Consider the following 13,998-nt stretch of genomic DNA (forward strand, 5'->3'; position numbering starts at 1 on the left):
CCACCGATGGTGCTGAATATGCATTAGCCATGTGAATTTCCTTCTGTCGGAAGTGCTTCCTCTTGTCCTTGGCCCATTTTCCTCCTGGGCTCTTTCTGCTTTTCTTATAGATTTATTTGTGTGCTTTATATATGCTTGATACAAACGCCTCATTAGTTGGGTGAATTACAGATAGAGTGTCACAGCAACTCGACTCCATGTTTAGCTGAACTCAACATTTGATGAGTCAGAGTCACACTCACACTTGTGCATATTTTATGATAATGCTTTTTGGTCTCGATTAATCTTGAACCCAATCTTCTAAAAGACAGTCATCTATACTTTCCACTGCTAATTTTCAACATTTGATTTTGAGAGTTGAGTCCTCACTCTGTGGGTCATTGGTGTGTTTAGTGTGAGGTAGGGATCCAGCTTCATCCGTTCCAGGTGGTTTCTGTTGTTCCAGCTGCTTTCGCTAAACATCAGATTGACCTTCTTTCCCCCACTGATTTATTTTTTGTATGTCTCGTATATTTTTTATTCCATAATTCCTCCACTACTGCCTTTCTGTATTTAGTTGAATTTGCATACTGTGCCATTGTGATTCCCATCTTCTTTCCTTTTGGTTATACTTTTTAGTTACCTTCTTACTGGTTACCTTGGGGATTACAATTAATACCTTAAGCTTATAAGAGTCTAGTTTGAATAATACTACGTTAATTTCAGTAGTATATACTCTGATCCTATACATCTTCCTACCTCTTCCTTTATATTGTTACATCTTTATACATTGTGTGCCCGTTAAGAAAGATTCATAATTATTCTGTGAATTGGTCTTTTAAGTCACATAGAGAAGAAGAGGAGTTACAAACCAAAGTACGACAATCCTTGCTTATGTCTCGACCTGTGTGGTTACCTTTCCGAGCATACTTTATTTCAGCTACTGTCTAGAGCCTCTGTTTTAGCCTAAAGATCTCCCTTTAGCATTTCTTGTAGGGGAGGTCTGTTGGTCATGAATTCTCTCAGCTTTTGTTTATCTAAGAACATCTTAATTTCTTCTTTATTCCCAAAATACGGTTTTGTTGGATTTAGAATTCTTGGTCGGCAGATTTATTTTCCTTCCAGGACTTGAAAGGTGCCCTCTGGACTCCATGGTTTCTGATGAGAAATCAGCTGTTGATCTTACTGAGGCCCCTTGTACGTGATTAACCACTTCTCTCTCAATGCTTTCAGACTCCTCTCTTTGGGTTCTGAGAATCTGGCAGTGCTGTGTCCTGGTGCGAACCCTTCTGAGCTTATCTTGCTTGGAGTTTGTGGAGCATCTTGGATGTGTAGATCCGTATCTTCCATCGGATTTGGAAAGCGTGCAGGCAGTGTTTCTTCGGATACTTTTTCTCTCTGCCCCCTCTCTTCTCCTTCTGGGCCTCAGGTCCGCCAGGTGCTCTTCATTTTCCTTTGTTCCATTTTTCTCCCTGGTCCTCACGTTGGAGAATTTCAGTTGTCTTCAGGCTCACAGATCCTTTCTTCTCCTGCTCTGTTTTGAACTCTTCTAGTGAATTTTTAATTTCACACTTTTCAGTGGCAGAATTTGTTTGGTTCTTTTTTGTAATTCTATCTCTTTATTGATTTTCTTTTTTGTTCATTCAGTATTTTCATGACTTCCTTTAATTCTTCACCTTGGCTCATTGAGCACATTTAAGATAACTGACCTAATGTCCTTGACTACTAATTCAAATGTCTGGGCTTCTTCCAGGAAATTCTGTCAAATTCTTTTTCTCCTTTGAATGGGCCATATTTTCCTTTTTCTCTGGATGTTTTATAATTTTTTGTTGAGAACTGTATATTCTGAGTATTATAATGTGGTTAAGTCTGGACATCAGATTCTCCCACTGCTTGGGATTGTAGATCTTTGCTTGTTGAACTATCAGTTTGTGACTCTCCCAAGCTATTTTTGCAAAACATGTATTTGTTGTTGCAAAGTTTCTCTCATTATCTCTGTGGTCAGCCAGTGTTTTCCGTCAATGTCTGGCTGCAAATAGGGGGACTAAGTGTCCCAGTACATGTCCCAAAGACAGCTACTGCTGCCAAGGGGGCCAGGGCAAGCGAGCCCTTGTGCCGGCCCCTCGGGACATGACCAGACTAACCAAAAGGCACAGCAGACAAGTTTTGGAGTACAGAGTCCCTACTGCCTGTGCAGGAATGAAGGCTGTTGGCCTGTAGCCGCAGGAGGACTGAGGGTGGGTTGTTGGCTGCTCTGTTGACACCACTCACTCGGGAGAGTTGGACAGCATCTCTCCCCTGGTGCTGTGCAGCGTGTCTGGTCTGGCTTCAGAGTCTGGAATAGTTGACCCCAAAGGCTCTCTTTAGCACAGTGGTCACATCTGTGGAGGACCAATCTCTCGTGCTTCCTGCTCCCCGGCTTTGTCCTCAGGTGAAGGATGCTGATGTGCACTCTGAGAACACGTGTCACCACCTCCCCACAAATCTCTACCCCGCAGGCAGGCCTCCACTGTTCCACTGCCTGGCTCTGTTGTGTTTCTGTTTTCATTCTAAGCAAACAGTGTGCTTCCCTGGGGCATCATTTCAGTAATACCTTGATCACCTTTGCTTCCAAGCACCATCACCTCCTTCTGTGGGTTTTTCTTACACGTCCTGCCTCTACCAGGTTGCTGCCCTCTCCGTGGCCCTCTGTGGCCAGCACCCCCACCTCTTACCCATCGGAGCCTTGCCCCCACCTCAGCTCCACAACTGCCTCTGTGTTGGGTCCCCTGGGGGCCTGTCCATCTCGACAGCATTGTCCTCACACCTGGCTTTTCTACAGTCTGTTCCCGTTTGCTTCCTCTTCTTCAGGGAGCCATTGTTCATTGAGGTTCCCCTTTCATTTCCTTCCTATTTAATCTCATTCACGCCTCAGTTTGTATCTTGACTAATTCTCAAGAGCTGGCTCTGGGAGGAGGACGAAGGCATGTACGGGTTTAAAGATCTCCTAGAGACACTGGACTTGCAGAACCTTCTGAGGAAAGTTGTGCACAGCTGCACAGTCCAGTCCCGCCGCACACAGCCCTGTAAGTCAGAAGGAGCGCCGTCCCCGGCCGTTTGGCGAGAGCCGTGCTCTCCCCTGTCGTCCGTGCAGGGGATCTGAAGTCACCGTCAGCAGGCCCAGTAGCACCAGGGCAAGGGAGAAACTTCCTGCTTTCGGGAGATGGTGTGAGGGCATTCGGGGCCCCTGGGTAGCCAGGACTCACCACCAGCAAGCAGAGTTGTGCAGAGAAGGTGCCAAGCAAGACGAGGCGGCCTGTGTTGTGTCTTCCCCCCATGCCAAGGGTCCAAATAGGCTTTGGTGGCCCCCAGGAGACCCTCCTGCTCATCAGGAAAAGCACCACTTGTCTCTGTCCTGATGCGCGTGCAGAGGGAAAAGCCACCCCCCGCCCCCAGCGCAGCCTCCTCAGCAGCCCCACATACAAGCGAGTGCTCTGAACTCAAGAGGCGAGATGGCCGCCGGTGTCCCAGAGCCCGTCGTGGCTCCGTCTCCAAAATGTGCTCTTGCCGCTCCGTTCTGTTCCCTTTGGCAGTGCGAGAGATGCCGTGTCACGTGTTTCCTGTTATTTCTCTGCAGGTCTCAAAGGACCAACAGGAAATGAGGTTGCCTGTGAAAGCAGACAGCGCCGAGGGCAAAGGCCCAGCTTCAGGTAAGACATCACACAGTGTGGGAGTTGAGATCCACCCAAGTTTGATTCCCTAAAGAGGAAAACGTTTTCTACAGAAAAACAAGGAGAGGGAGAAATCACCGGTGGGGAGTCAAAGGCTAGGATGCTTGTTGTCTCAGTGGCACGGAGGACGAGCTTGGGCTCACGTAGTGTCTGCCGACGGGGCCTGGCGTCCCCGCGCTAGCCCCGCCACCTGCTCTGTGTGCCCCAAAGCAGCAGGTGCAAGACGTGGGGCTGGACGCCCAGCTGAAAGAGTGCCTGCAAGGTAGGAGCTGGCCCTGGGTGGCGTCGCTGTGGCCGCCGATCTGAGCCGTGGACCCTGACGTGCAACGGTGGCCAACCTAACGATGGCACCAGAGCGAGGGCCACGGAGAGTTTGACTAGTGACCGGAACCAAAGGCCTGATGTGCTCTGTTAGAGGCTCAGACTCCACCACCCGCACGCTGTCTGCCGAAATGCACGGTGATTTTGTTATTCGCTCGCCTGACCCTTCCAGAGTCCTTCTGAGACGGCCCCACCTCATCTAAGGACATGTTCACCACTCAGCTTTGAAACAACTACCTACCCTTGGCCACGATGACGCCTCCTGCTGCCGCCGTCGCGTCAGAGCTCACAGTGCAATTCTCCAGTGCTCCCGTTTCTAGAAAAGAGGTGGAGGCTGACCTTTCAACACACCCGTGGCCGCAGGCGTCAGTGGCTCCTGTTTCTAGAAAAGAGGTGGAGGCTGAGAGGGTGAGTTTGATTTCTGCGTGATTCCAGAAGGGCCAAAGCTGGATTTTAAGAAACCTAAACTACAAGCAAGTGGCAAAGTGACAGGGAGCCTGAGCCTCAGGTCTGGGTACGTGGCAGGTTGGCTCCTGAGTGGACTGACGCCACGGGGGCATGCATGTGCACGCCGTCCATGTGGGTGTAGGTGCTCGCGGACAGGTAAGAACGAGGGGTCCTCAGCCAGGGACGGAGGCAAAGAGAAAACCCACAGAGAGCCCCGTGGGCACCTGCAGCCTGTGTCCCAAGGGCCCCTGCCTCCCTGGTGAGCCGGGTTCTCGTGGCCTCTCGGGGGGGAGAGACAGGCCCAAGCTCAGGGCGCAGCCAGAACGGAAGGCCGATAAGTCATCCTGTAAAATCGGGACCCAAATGGCTACACGCGCACGGCAGTGGTGAGCCCGGAGGAACCCCGTGCTCCGCTCCCACAGGACACAAGAATGAACCTTGGAGCCGAAAGGAGCTGAGAAAATCCCCCAACTCCTCAAGCTGAGATTAACGCCAAGTGATTCTGGACCGGCCGTTTGCAGGTGCCGAGAGGCGCTCCCCTCGCAGGAGCTGGGAAGATACCAGCCGCGCTCATCCCACGTGGCCACGCCCTCACGGAGGCCAAGGCCACCACAGAAACAGACACACGTCGGGAGTTGGGCTCGAGGACCAAATGCAAAGTAACTGTGGTTGTTGTTTGGGGAAACAACAGGCAAAGGGAAAAACATCTGAAGAGAACAGAAAACTTGTTTAAATCGCACGTGTATTTGAAGAGAAACCAAATGAAACTCAGAGCTGCAGAAAATACCACTGACGTGGGGCGGCTGACTGAGGGTTTTGCAGCACGCGGGTCACAGTTGGGGTTCGTGAGCTCGAAGCCGGAACTGGAGAAGTTACCTGACACCCGAAGACCGGACGACAGGCGGAGAGCGCGACCGGAGGTGGGGCTGGGGTCTGCGGTGTGAGCGGAGTCCCCGGCAGGGAGGGGCGCTCGGGGGGCAGCGTGCGAGGCAGCGGGGCTGAGGGCCCTGCGCTGCAAACCCGCACGCACTCGGGTCCGATGAGTCCAGGAACGGCAAGTGAGACTGTAGCTGTGTCGTGAGCAAGCTGGCGCACTCCAGAGACAAAGAAAATGCGTATTTTTAAATATTTGGCGATTAAAAAAAGGGGAGTCCTTCCAGGGAATATCGACTAACTACGCTCATTGTAACGGAAGCTACGGCAGAGTGGAGTCCTGCCTGCAGTACGGGGGCCATCAATCAGCCCAGGGCTGCCCTCCTGGCTGATGCGCCTTTTAAAGTGAAAGTGAAACAGGCTCTTCGCACAGAAGTAAGGAACGTCGGGGAGTGAAAAAGAGACCATTGTCGGAGCACTTTTAGAAAGCGACGTCCCTAGGAACAGACCTAACAAAAGGCACGCCAGACTCGTGGAGAAAACGATAAAACTTGCAGAGGGACGTCTTGAGGAGCCTGATGAGCGCGGACAGACCCAGCTCGCGGCGTGCGTGCCAGGCCTCCCAGAGAGGCCAGTGCAGGACGCCAGCTCGAAACCCTGCGTCTGAGATGTGTGTGGAACTGCAAAGGACCAAGAACGCCAAGGAGCAGGAGAGGAGCAATTTAGGACGTCTGGCCGGGCCGCTTCCACGAAGCTTGTGAGTCAAAGACAGAGTGGGGTCTGTGCCGAAATAAGCACAGGGCCTGGCGTGGTGGCTTGCAGGGGCCGCGAGCACGTCAGTGGGCACAGGGACACTGTTTGTGGCACGGGGCGGCTGACGAGCAGGGGTGGGCAGATTGTTTCATAAACGCGGAAACATTGGGTGCCGTGTGGGAATAACACCAATGAAATCAGACCCCACCTTGTACCGTTTACACAAATTAATTCCACGTGGACTAAAGACATAATGGGTGAAGGGACAACTATACAAACTGGAAGATGATATTTGCTACTATCTTCTTTTTTGAAGTTTATTTATTTTGGGAGAGACGGAGAGTAGGGGAGGGGCAGAGAGCCAGGGCGAGAGAGAATCCCAAGCAGGCTCAGCACTGTCAGCACAGAGCCCGACGCGGGGCTCGATCCCAGGAAACCGTGAGATTATGACCTGAGCCGAGACCCAGAGTCCGACGCTTCACAGACTGAGCCCCCCCGCCGCCGCCGGGCACCCCTGGTACTGTCCTTATGTCCTCATGGTGACCGAGGGTCCTTAAGCAAGGTTTTCTTAAAGGCACTGTCCCTAAAGGAAGATACACAGAAATTAGATCACACCCAGATACAAAGGGAGGCTGTCAAAAATTGGGAAAATATTTGTGACACATAGGTGACAAAGAATTGGTGTCCAGGACACAAAGTACTGTGACACCAGCAGGAAAAACATAGCCACATGATGGCTGGGCACTTCGGGGAACAGGGAACCCAGAAGACCCACAAACAAGTGCGTACCTTCTGCCATCCTCCGGGAAATGTGACTGAAAACCACATGTGGTGGGGTGCGGTCCCTGTCACATGAGCAGGTGTGAGTCTGCCATCACTGAGGAGTGGCACGGGTGGGCCTGGGACGCGCACGCGGCTGGTGGGCTGGGCCAGTGCCGCGCCCACAACTGGTGGACAAGGCCGTCGGCACCGCCAGTGTGGGTCGGGAAATGCCTGCCCGCTGCACCAGGAGCCATGAGCATTGCTGCTGGGTCCGAGGAGATGCCCAGTACGGGGACCCCAGCACGGGGGAGGGGTGGAGGAGGGTTCCCGCTGACCCGCTGAGCAGGGCTGTGTGTGCAGACACAGATGTTCTGTGCAGAAGCGGCCGCCCTCCTGGCAAGAGGTCAGGACGGACGGCACCAGGAACCTGTCCTTGGCCTTCCCGGCAGAGGGCCGGTTCTGCACCCGGGGCCAAGGACTGGGCGCGCCCTCTGCTCACCGCCCTCAGGTGCTCATGGCACTTTCTTTTGCTCTGCAGGAGCCAAGGAGCCCACACTGGCCAAATGGGCGTCCACACACCCGTGTCCTTAGAGATCCGGGCTCGGGAGGCGGCCCTGGAGAAACTCAGGCTCCCGCACCTGCTGCCCTCCAGCAGCCAGCATGTGCTGCACCTGGATGTCCCCTTGCGGAGGCAGCAGGTCCAGGGCACGGAGCCTGCCACTGTCACCACCACCAGGAAGCCGGCGGATGGGCAGGTGTGCAATCTCCAGCACATCTAGCTCCCAGGAGACAGCAGAGGTGGCTTGGGGCCAGGCGTCGCCATCCAGCCAGGAAGCAGAGGGCCCGCTCGATGCTTAGGGAGAGACCAGGGTCAACCTGGATATCTCTGTCAGCACGACTCGTGTCCGCGCTGCCACGGAAGCCCCTGAGTCCAGGGCAGGCGCTCACCCCGACTCCCACGATGCCTGCCTGGCCTGAGGCCGGTAGGGGCTCCCGCTGTGTTCGTGGTGCAGTGCAGCCCTCGCCTCTACGCAGGCACCGGTGGCAGCCGATGGCCCGGCTTCCTCCAAGCGGAGTGCTGGGTCCGCGTCCAGAGTCCAGGAAAGAAGGGAGCCTGTGCACACCCTGACTTGCGCTATTTCCCGAACACGTCCCCATCGTGCTCCAAGATTCAGGACAGACTTGGTGTGCTGTTTTCACTTGTGTTACTTAGGAATGTTGACAACTGTTATGACCCTAAGTAGCCTTTAGGGAAGTTCTTCAGAATTTCTTAGACAGTTATACGAAATAATAAAAAATAATTTCATTGGCAATAAGCTTGAAATCAGTCTTGGTAAACTTTAAATTCTTGGGTTTCAAGTGGCCTTTTCGAAGCCCCTCCTGCCCCCACCCAGCCTGAGTCCTGGCCAGAGTGAGGACGAGGGGTGTGATACAGAGGAGGAGATTCTGGCCTTTTTTTTTTTTTTTAAGTTTATTTATTTTGAAAGAGAAAGACAGTGAGCAAGGGAGGGGCAGAGAGAAGGAGAGAGAGAGAGAGAGAGAGAGAGAGAGAGAGAGAGAGAGTCCCAAGCAGGCCCCATGCCACCAGCACAGAGCCTGATATGGGTCTTGAACTCACAAACAGTGAGATCATGACCTGAGCCAAAACCAAGAGTCAGATGCTTAACCCACTGAGCCCCCCCCAGGAGCCCCAGGGCTTCTGGCTTTATGGTGAACTTTTCACCACAAGATAATTACTGCTCTCATGAAAATGTAATTTCATTGCATCCTGGATTCATACAAAGTGAGAAAATCCCCCCAAAACTGGAGAACAAAAGTGAGCTGATAGGTAGGTGGTCCAGGACCAGGGGCTCCTTTGAAACCAGGCCTTGATCCAGAAGCCAGGAACAGAGCTGGGGGCAAGGGTCCAGGATGAATCCAGTCTCAGGCAGAAATAAACTGAGCCAAGTTAAGAAGCTAGATTTTCAGAGCTTAAGATCAGTCCAGATAAGCTCACAACCAAAGATCACAAACCATCACGCACGAGAGAGCCAAGAAACAGTAAAAGAGAATTCAGACCCCCAGAAACCTCAAGGACTAGAAATACAGGATATTAAGGAGGATGCACAGAATCTTTTAATGTTGGGGCGCGTGGGTGGCTCAGTCGGTTGGGCGACTGACTGCAGCTCAGGTCACCATCTCACAGCTCGTGAGTTGGAGCCCCGCGTCGGGCTCTGTGCTGACAGCTGGGAGCCTGGAGCCTGCTTCCGATTCCGTGTCTCCCTCTCTCTCTGCCCCTCCCCTATTCATGCTCTGTCTCTCTCTGTCTCAAAAATAAATAAACATAAAAAAATTTTTTTTTAAAGGCTGAAAAGAATTTTTAGACATAAAAAATGTACTTGTTAAAAACTTGGATAAATTAAACACCAGATTAAACATAGCCAAAGAGAGAGTTCTTGAACTGGAAAGTAATCTGAAGAAGTGGCCAGAATGTGGATGCAGCCGTGAGGGCCACGTGGAGGGAGGGCTGGCGGGCGCGGAGGGCAGGTGGGCCTCAGACGCGTCCACAAAGCCCTCGAGAAGGGACTTATTGTAGTGGCCGGGTCGCCCAGGACTCACAAAACACGTGCCGGCGGCTTCTTGTCCAGCCAGCTGCACAGGTGAGGAGATCTACACCTCGACCTCCCGTACGGAAGCACGGGGCACCGGAGACACTCTGACCTCAAGAACAGCCGGAGGAAAGGTCACCGACAGAGGAAGAGCAGACGGACAGCAGACCTTCTGGCTGTAAGGACAGAGGGAGGAAATAACTTCCACAAAGCGTGACAGAAAATAGCTGTCGACCTGGAGTCACATACCCAGAAGTGCTACGCGGAGGAAAAGGTAGAACCACGTTTGTAGATGACAGAGCACTGTGCTTCCGACCACCAAACCCACGGTGCTGTGACTGGAGAAGGCAGAAAGGAGAGAAGTGTGCGAAGCAAACATGGACAGGAGCCACGGGAACAGGTGCGACATTCACCCTGACCCTCTCGTGCTTCCTGTCGGCTCACCAGGTTCACACAGTAAAGACACAGATTTGGACGACACAAGTAACGAGCCTGATTCGCGGGACGGCTGCGGACCCCGGGCTCACTTGTTGGGAGGTGTGTGTTCTCCCGGGGCCCGTGGACCTTTTCTAGAAACGGAGCTTGGGCTGCCCTGCCTCACCTCAGCGCACTTACCACCCAGGGACCCTCGGCGTGCCGCCCCTTTGTTCCGCTGCCCCTTCACACTGTGCCGGTCTCCCGGCTGTTCCTGCCCCTTCCTGCTCACTGCCAGCAGCGTTTCCCTCGTGGTCCTTTTGGTTGGGGAGCATCCAGCCTCTTGCGTCTGTGGGTTATAGTTTACGTCGAACTTGGAAACATTTTGGCCGTTATTTTTCTAACACCTTTTCTGCACCCTTGTCCCAAGCATTCTCTCTGCTTTTGGGGGGACCCCGATTAAGCACACAGTAGGCTGCCTGAAGCTGTCCCACAGATCACGGACGATCCGGGTTTTCTAATTCTCTTCTTCCTGTTTCACTTCGGGTAGCTTCTGTTGCTACAGTTGTTCCGTGTCTAACCTGCCATTGGCCCGTCCAGGGTATTTTCCATGTCACACGCTGTAGTTTTTCGGTCCTGCTAATTCAGTCTGTGGTGCTGCTGTGACCCCCACGTCTCAACTTAACTTTCAGGCCCTGTGGAATGCGGTTAGCTGTGCTAATACCTGGGTCGGCCCCAGATGACTGGTCTTGTCACATGGCTCCGACTTTCCTGCTGGTCTGCGCCCCTGGTAGTGCTATGTGGAATCATTATGTTCACCTTATGGGGTGCTGAATGTTTCTGTATTTTTATGAATATTCTCGAAATTCATTCCGAGATGCAGTTAAAGAGTTTGATCTTTGTGCCTTGGGTGGGGCTAATGGTCCCCCACTAAGTTGTCTCCTTCCCCTGTTGCCTCAGTCGGCACCCCACGGATGCTGAGTCTTGAGCTCGGCCTCCGCACTCGCTGCACACGCCGGCCGGACCCAGCTGCATTCTCACGGGGCTCCTGCGGGGCTCTGGGTCCGTCTACTTTGGTACTCCGTCTTTGAGTTCGGCCACCCTGCACGGCGCTTGGACGCTATACCCAGGCGCTTGCTGGGGACCCTGCCGCTCAGGGGTCCTGTGCTCTGCTGCCTTTGCTCCATGTAAGAGAGAGCACACCTAATTCCTGTGACTCCGCCTCATCTGGACGCGAAAACCTGTTCTGTAACAATGGGACAGACGGTACGTGCTGCTGCACAAAGGCCCATTTTCCTCTGCAAAAGCAGAAAACGCACTCACGGAAGCAGAGTCTGCTGGACCTTAAAAGGCTCAGCTGCTGTGTCCCTGGGAGGTGGAGAGGCGCTGGGATGAACCCCATCCCAGAACTCTTGAGGGGAGCACTGTGTCAGAGCGGAGGGCATGGCTGCGCTAGCCAGGAGGTGCGCACGCGGTCCTGTGCACGGAAGGCCGCAGAGGAACGCTGGCTTAGATTAACTGGGGGCAGATCTGGACCGTACTAAGGGACAGATTTTGTTACCACGTGGAGGCTTCCTGGGAGGCTGTGGCACCTCTCTGTCCCACGGCTGCCTTCTGACAGGTTTTCATGCACATGTGGGAGCAGCTCCTTGAAGGGCTTGGGTCTCAGTGGTGGCAGATTGTTTCTGTTTTCATCACCCGATAACTTGGTGATGCACCGCGTCCTCCCAGAGGGGCAGCCAGAGAGCCACCTCGTTCACACGCCTCCTCTGGTGCACACTCCAGGCCCAGTTTTAGGATTGCAAGGATAAATTCATAAGCTAAAAAAGCAAGTTTGGGGCTCCCTGGGTGGCTCAGTCGGTTGAGCATCCAACTGTTAATTTTGGCTCAGGTCATGATGTCACAATTCACGAGATCGAGCCCCGTGTCGGGCTCTGCGCTGACAGTGCGGGGCCTGCTTGGGCTTCTCTGTCTCCACCCCCCTGTCTCTCTGCCCCTTCCCACCTTTCTCTCTCTCTCTCAAAATAAATAAGTTTGCATTTAAAAATAAAGATGAAAAAGCAAGTTTCTGAAGTAAGCATCACACGCACGGGCTGTGGGCGCCAGCCCTGCCCTATGCCTCTGTGTGTCCTCTCTGAGTCCCAAGACTTGCCTGGCAGCAGGACTGCAGTCAGGGCTGTGTGTGCCGAGGACCCCGAGGGGGACCCTGAGCTCTGTTCAATACTCCGTTGTTGCCATCCTGGGGGTGCTACCGATTTTTGCACAAGGGGCCCCCAGTTTGAATTCTGACCAGGCCCCGTATGTATAGCTGGTCCTGACAGTGATGCTGTCTCCACCCTCCAGAAGCAGGGCGCCAGCCCGCCTGGAATGTGGGGGCAGGACCTCCGCGGGCCCTGACTCTGCCCATCTGGCCCTGAGGGCTTCCCCAGCGCCCTGCCCTGAGGGTGTCCCCATCTCCCGAGGCCTTGCCTCTCCTTCCCAGGGAAAATGCTCCTTGAATATTTATGCTCCTTGAATATTTATGCTCCTGAAACCTGGTGCCCACCTCCGTTGGCAGATTACCCTGTGTCTATGTCAGAGCTCTAACAGGTCTTGCAAAATGGATTCAACCATCACCTTTGGCTGATACGACAGTGGGAACATAGTGTGCAATGTTTTTCTTTCTTCCTCTTGCATCGTTAGTAGTGATGTCCAGGAGAAAGCAGTGCTGAGGCCTGAGTGGCATGCGGCGAAGATGCTGTCCAGCTCCGACTGGAACCAACAGAACCCTGAGTCTCAATGAACAGACCTCTAGACGGTCGCCCATCTTCCACCAGTTTGAAGCAGAAGTAGAAACTAGAGGGTTGACAGGAGGCATGTGGAACCCAGGACCTCTGTGGGGCTGGGGTGGGGCTGAGCCCCTAGGGCTGCCTGTCCCTGGCTCCCGAAATGTCAGGAAAAGCACGTCCTCCCCACCGTGGTCTAGTGGACTGCGGCAGAGCCTGCACCACCGCCCCCTCTCTGGTTTGTGAGCTGCCTTTGCAGGCTCTGAGCAGGCCGGAATCTCTGAGGTGAGCCCCAAAGCGGCATCCCACCTGCAGAGTCTAGCACTTGTGATTCATGGGGCTCTGAGAGCAGGGCAGAGTCTGGAGGGGGTGTATGTGTGTGTGTGTGTGGGGGGGGGTCTCTGCAGCTGAGAGAGTTAAGGACAGAGGCTGGGTGGGGGCGGGGGTCTGGTGCCAGATGGACCAAGGACAGAGACTGGGTGGGCATGTGGGTGGGGGTTCTGTAGCCAGGAGGGGAGGGCAGAACCTGGGGTAGTGGTTCCTTGGCGAGGTCCAAGGGAGCCACAGCAATGAAACTGGAAGAAGGGTCACACCCCGTCCCCCGACCGGCCTGCTCCACTGGAGGGTGTCCTGCAGGACAGACAGGGAGGCCCTTGCACCCCAAGCCCCAGCACTAAGCAAGTGGGGCCAGCCTGGAGGGGAAGGGCAGCGGGCCTCACCCAGAAAAGAGGAGACATTGGAAGATTTCCGGATCTGCGTGCGCAGGTAGGCAGGACGGGCCCACCTCGAGCGCAGGAAGAACAGGGTCTCCAGGCTGCGCTGGGGATGCAGCCGCTGCTTGTCCCTGGGAGGGCGGCTCCGGCTGCACTGGGGCCCAGCACAGCCTGACCGCACCCAGGCGCGGCTGCACGTTCCAGCTGCTCCCAATCTCCCGGACGAGGCCCATTCCCCGCCGGCCCTCCCTGCGGCCCCTCCGTGAGGTCCCAGCCCGCACCCCCGACCCCGACCCCACTCCACATTGGGCCTCCTCGTCGGCCCCAGTCTCCGCGGAGAGGGCAGGGCCCCGCCGTCCCCCCGCCCCTCCCCGCAGGCCCGTCCGCTCGCGTGCTGTCGGCCGCGGGGATGCGGGCGGGCCTCCCGAGGTCCCGGAGGGCCAGGTGCGGCCGCCCCTAGCCCACCGCCCCCGGCTCGCCTCCCCTGCGGGGTTCCCACGCCCCTGCGCCGCGCCGGCCTTGTAAGGCAGAGCCGCGCCGCCGCCGGCCTCCGTGCGCCCCGCGCGCTCCCCGGGCCGGGAGGGGCCGGGGGTGTGGCAGGGCCGGGGGCGGGCCAATGAGCGCGCGGGGCGGGGTGGACCGGGGGCGGGCCAATGAGCGCGCGGGGCGGGGC

General features: G+C 55.0%; 1 protein-coding gene across 1 annotated transcript in view; it reads left to right on the plus strand.

The window, feature by feature from the left end:
- Positions 1–8,161, plus strand: part of LOC105259694 — a 37,138-nt gene extending 28,977 nt beyond the window's left edge. Inside the window, exons 11-12 of the mRNA XM_045036758.1 lie at positions 3,596–3,668; positions 7,384–8,161. Coding sequence (XP_044892693.1) covers positions 3,596–3,668; positions 7,384–7,624 — 314 coding nt within the window. The 3' untranslated portion in view covers positions 7,625–8,161. The remainder of the gene's footprint in view (positions 1–3,595; positions 3,669–7,383) is intronic.
- The last annotated feature ends 5,837 nt before the right edge of the window (positions 8,162–13,998 follow it).

Source organism: Felis catus, chromosome A1 (genome assembly GCF_018350175.1).
Source record: "Felis catus isolate Fca126 chromosome A1, F.catus_Fca126_mat1.0, whole genome shotgun sequence".
Taxonomy (NCBI): domain Eukaryota; kingdom Metazoa; phylum Chordata; class Mammalia; order Carnivora; family Felidae; genus Felis; species Felis catus.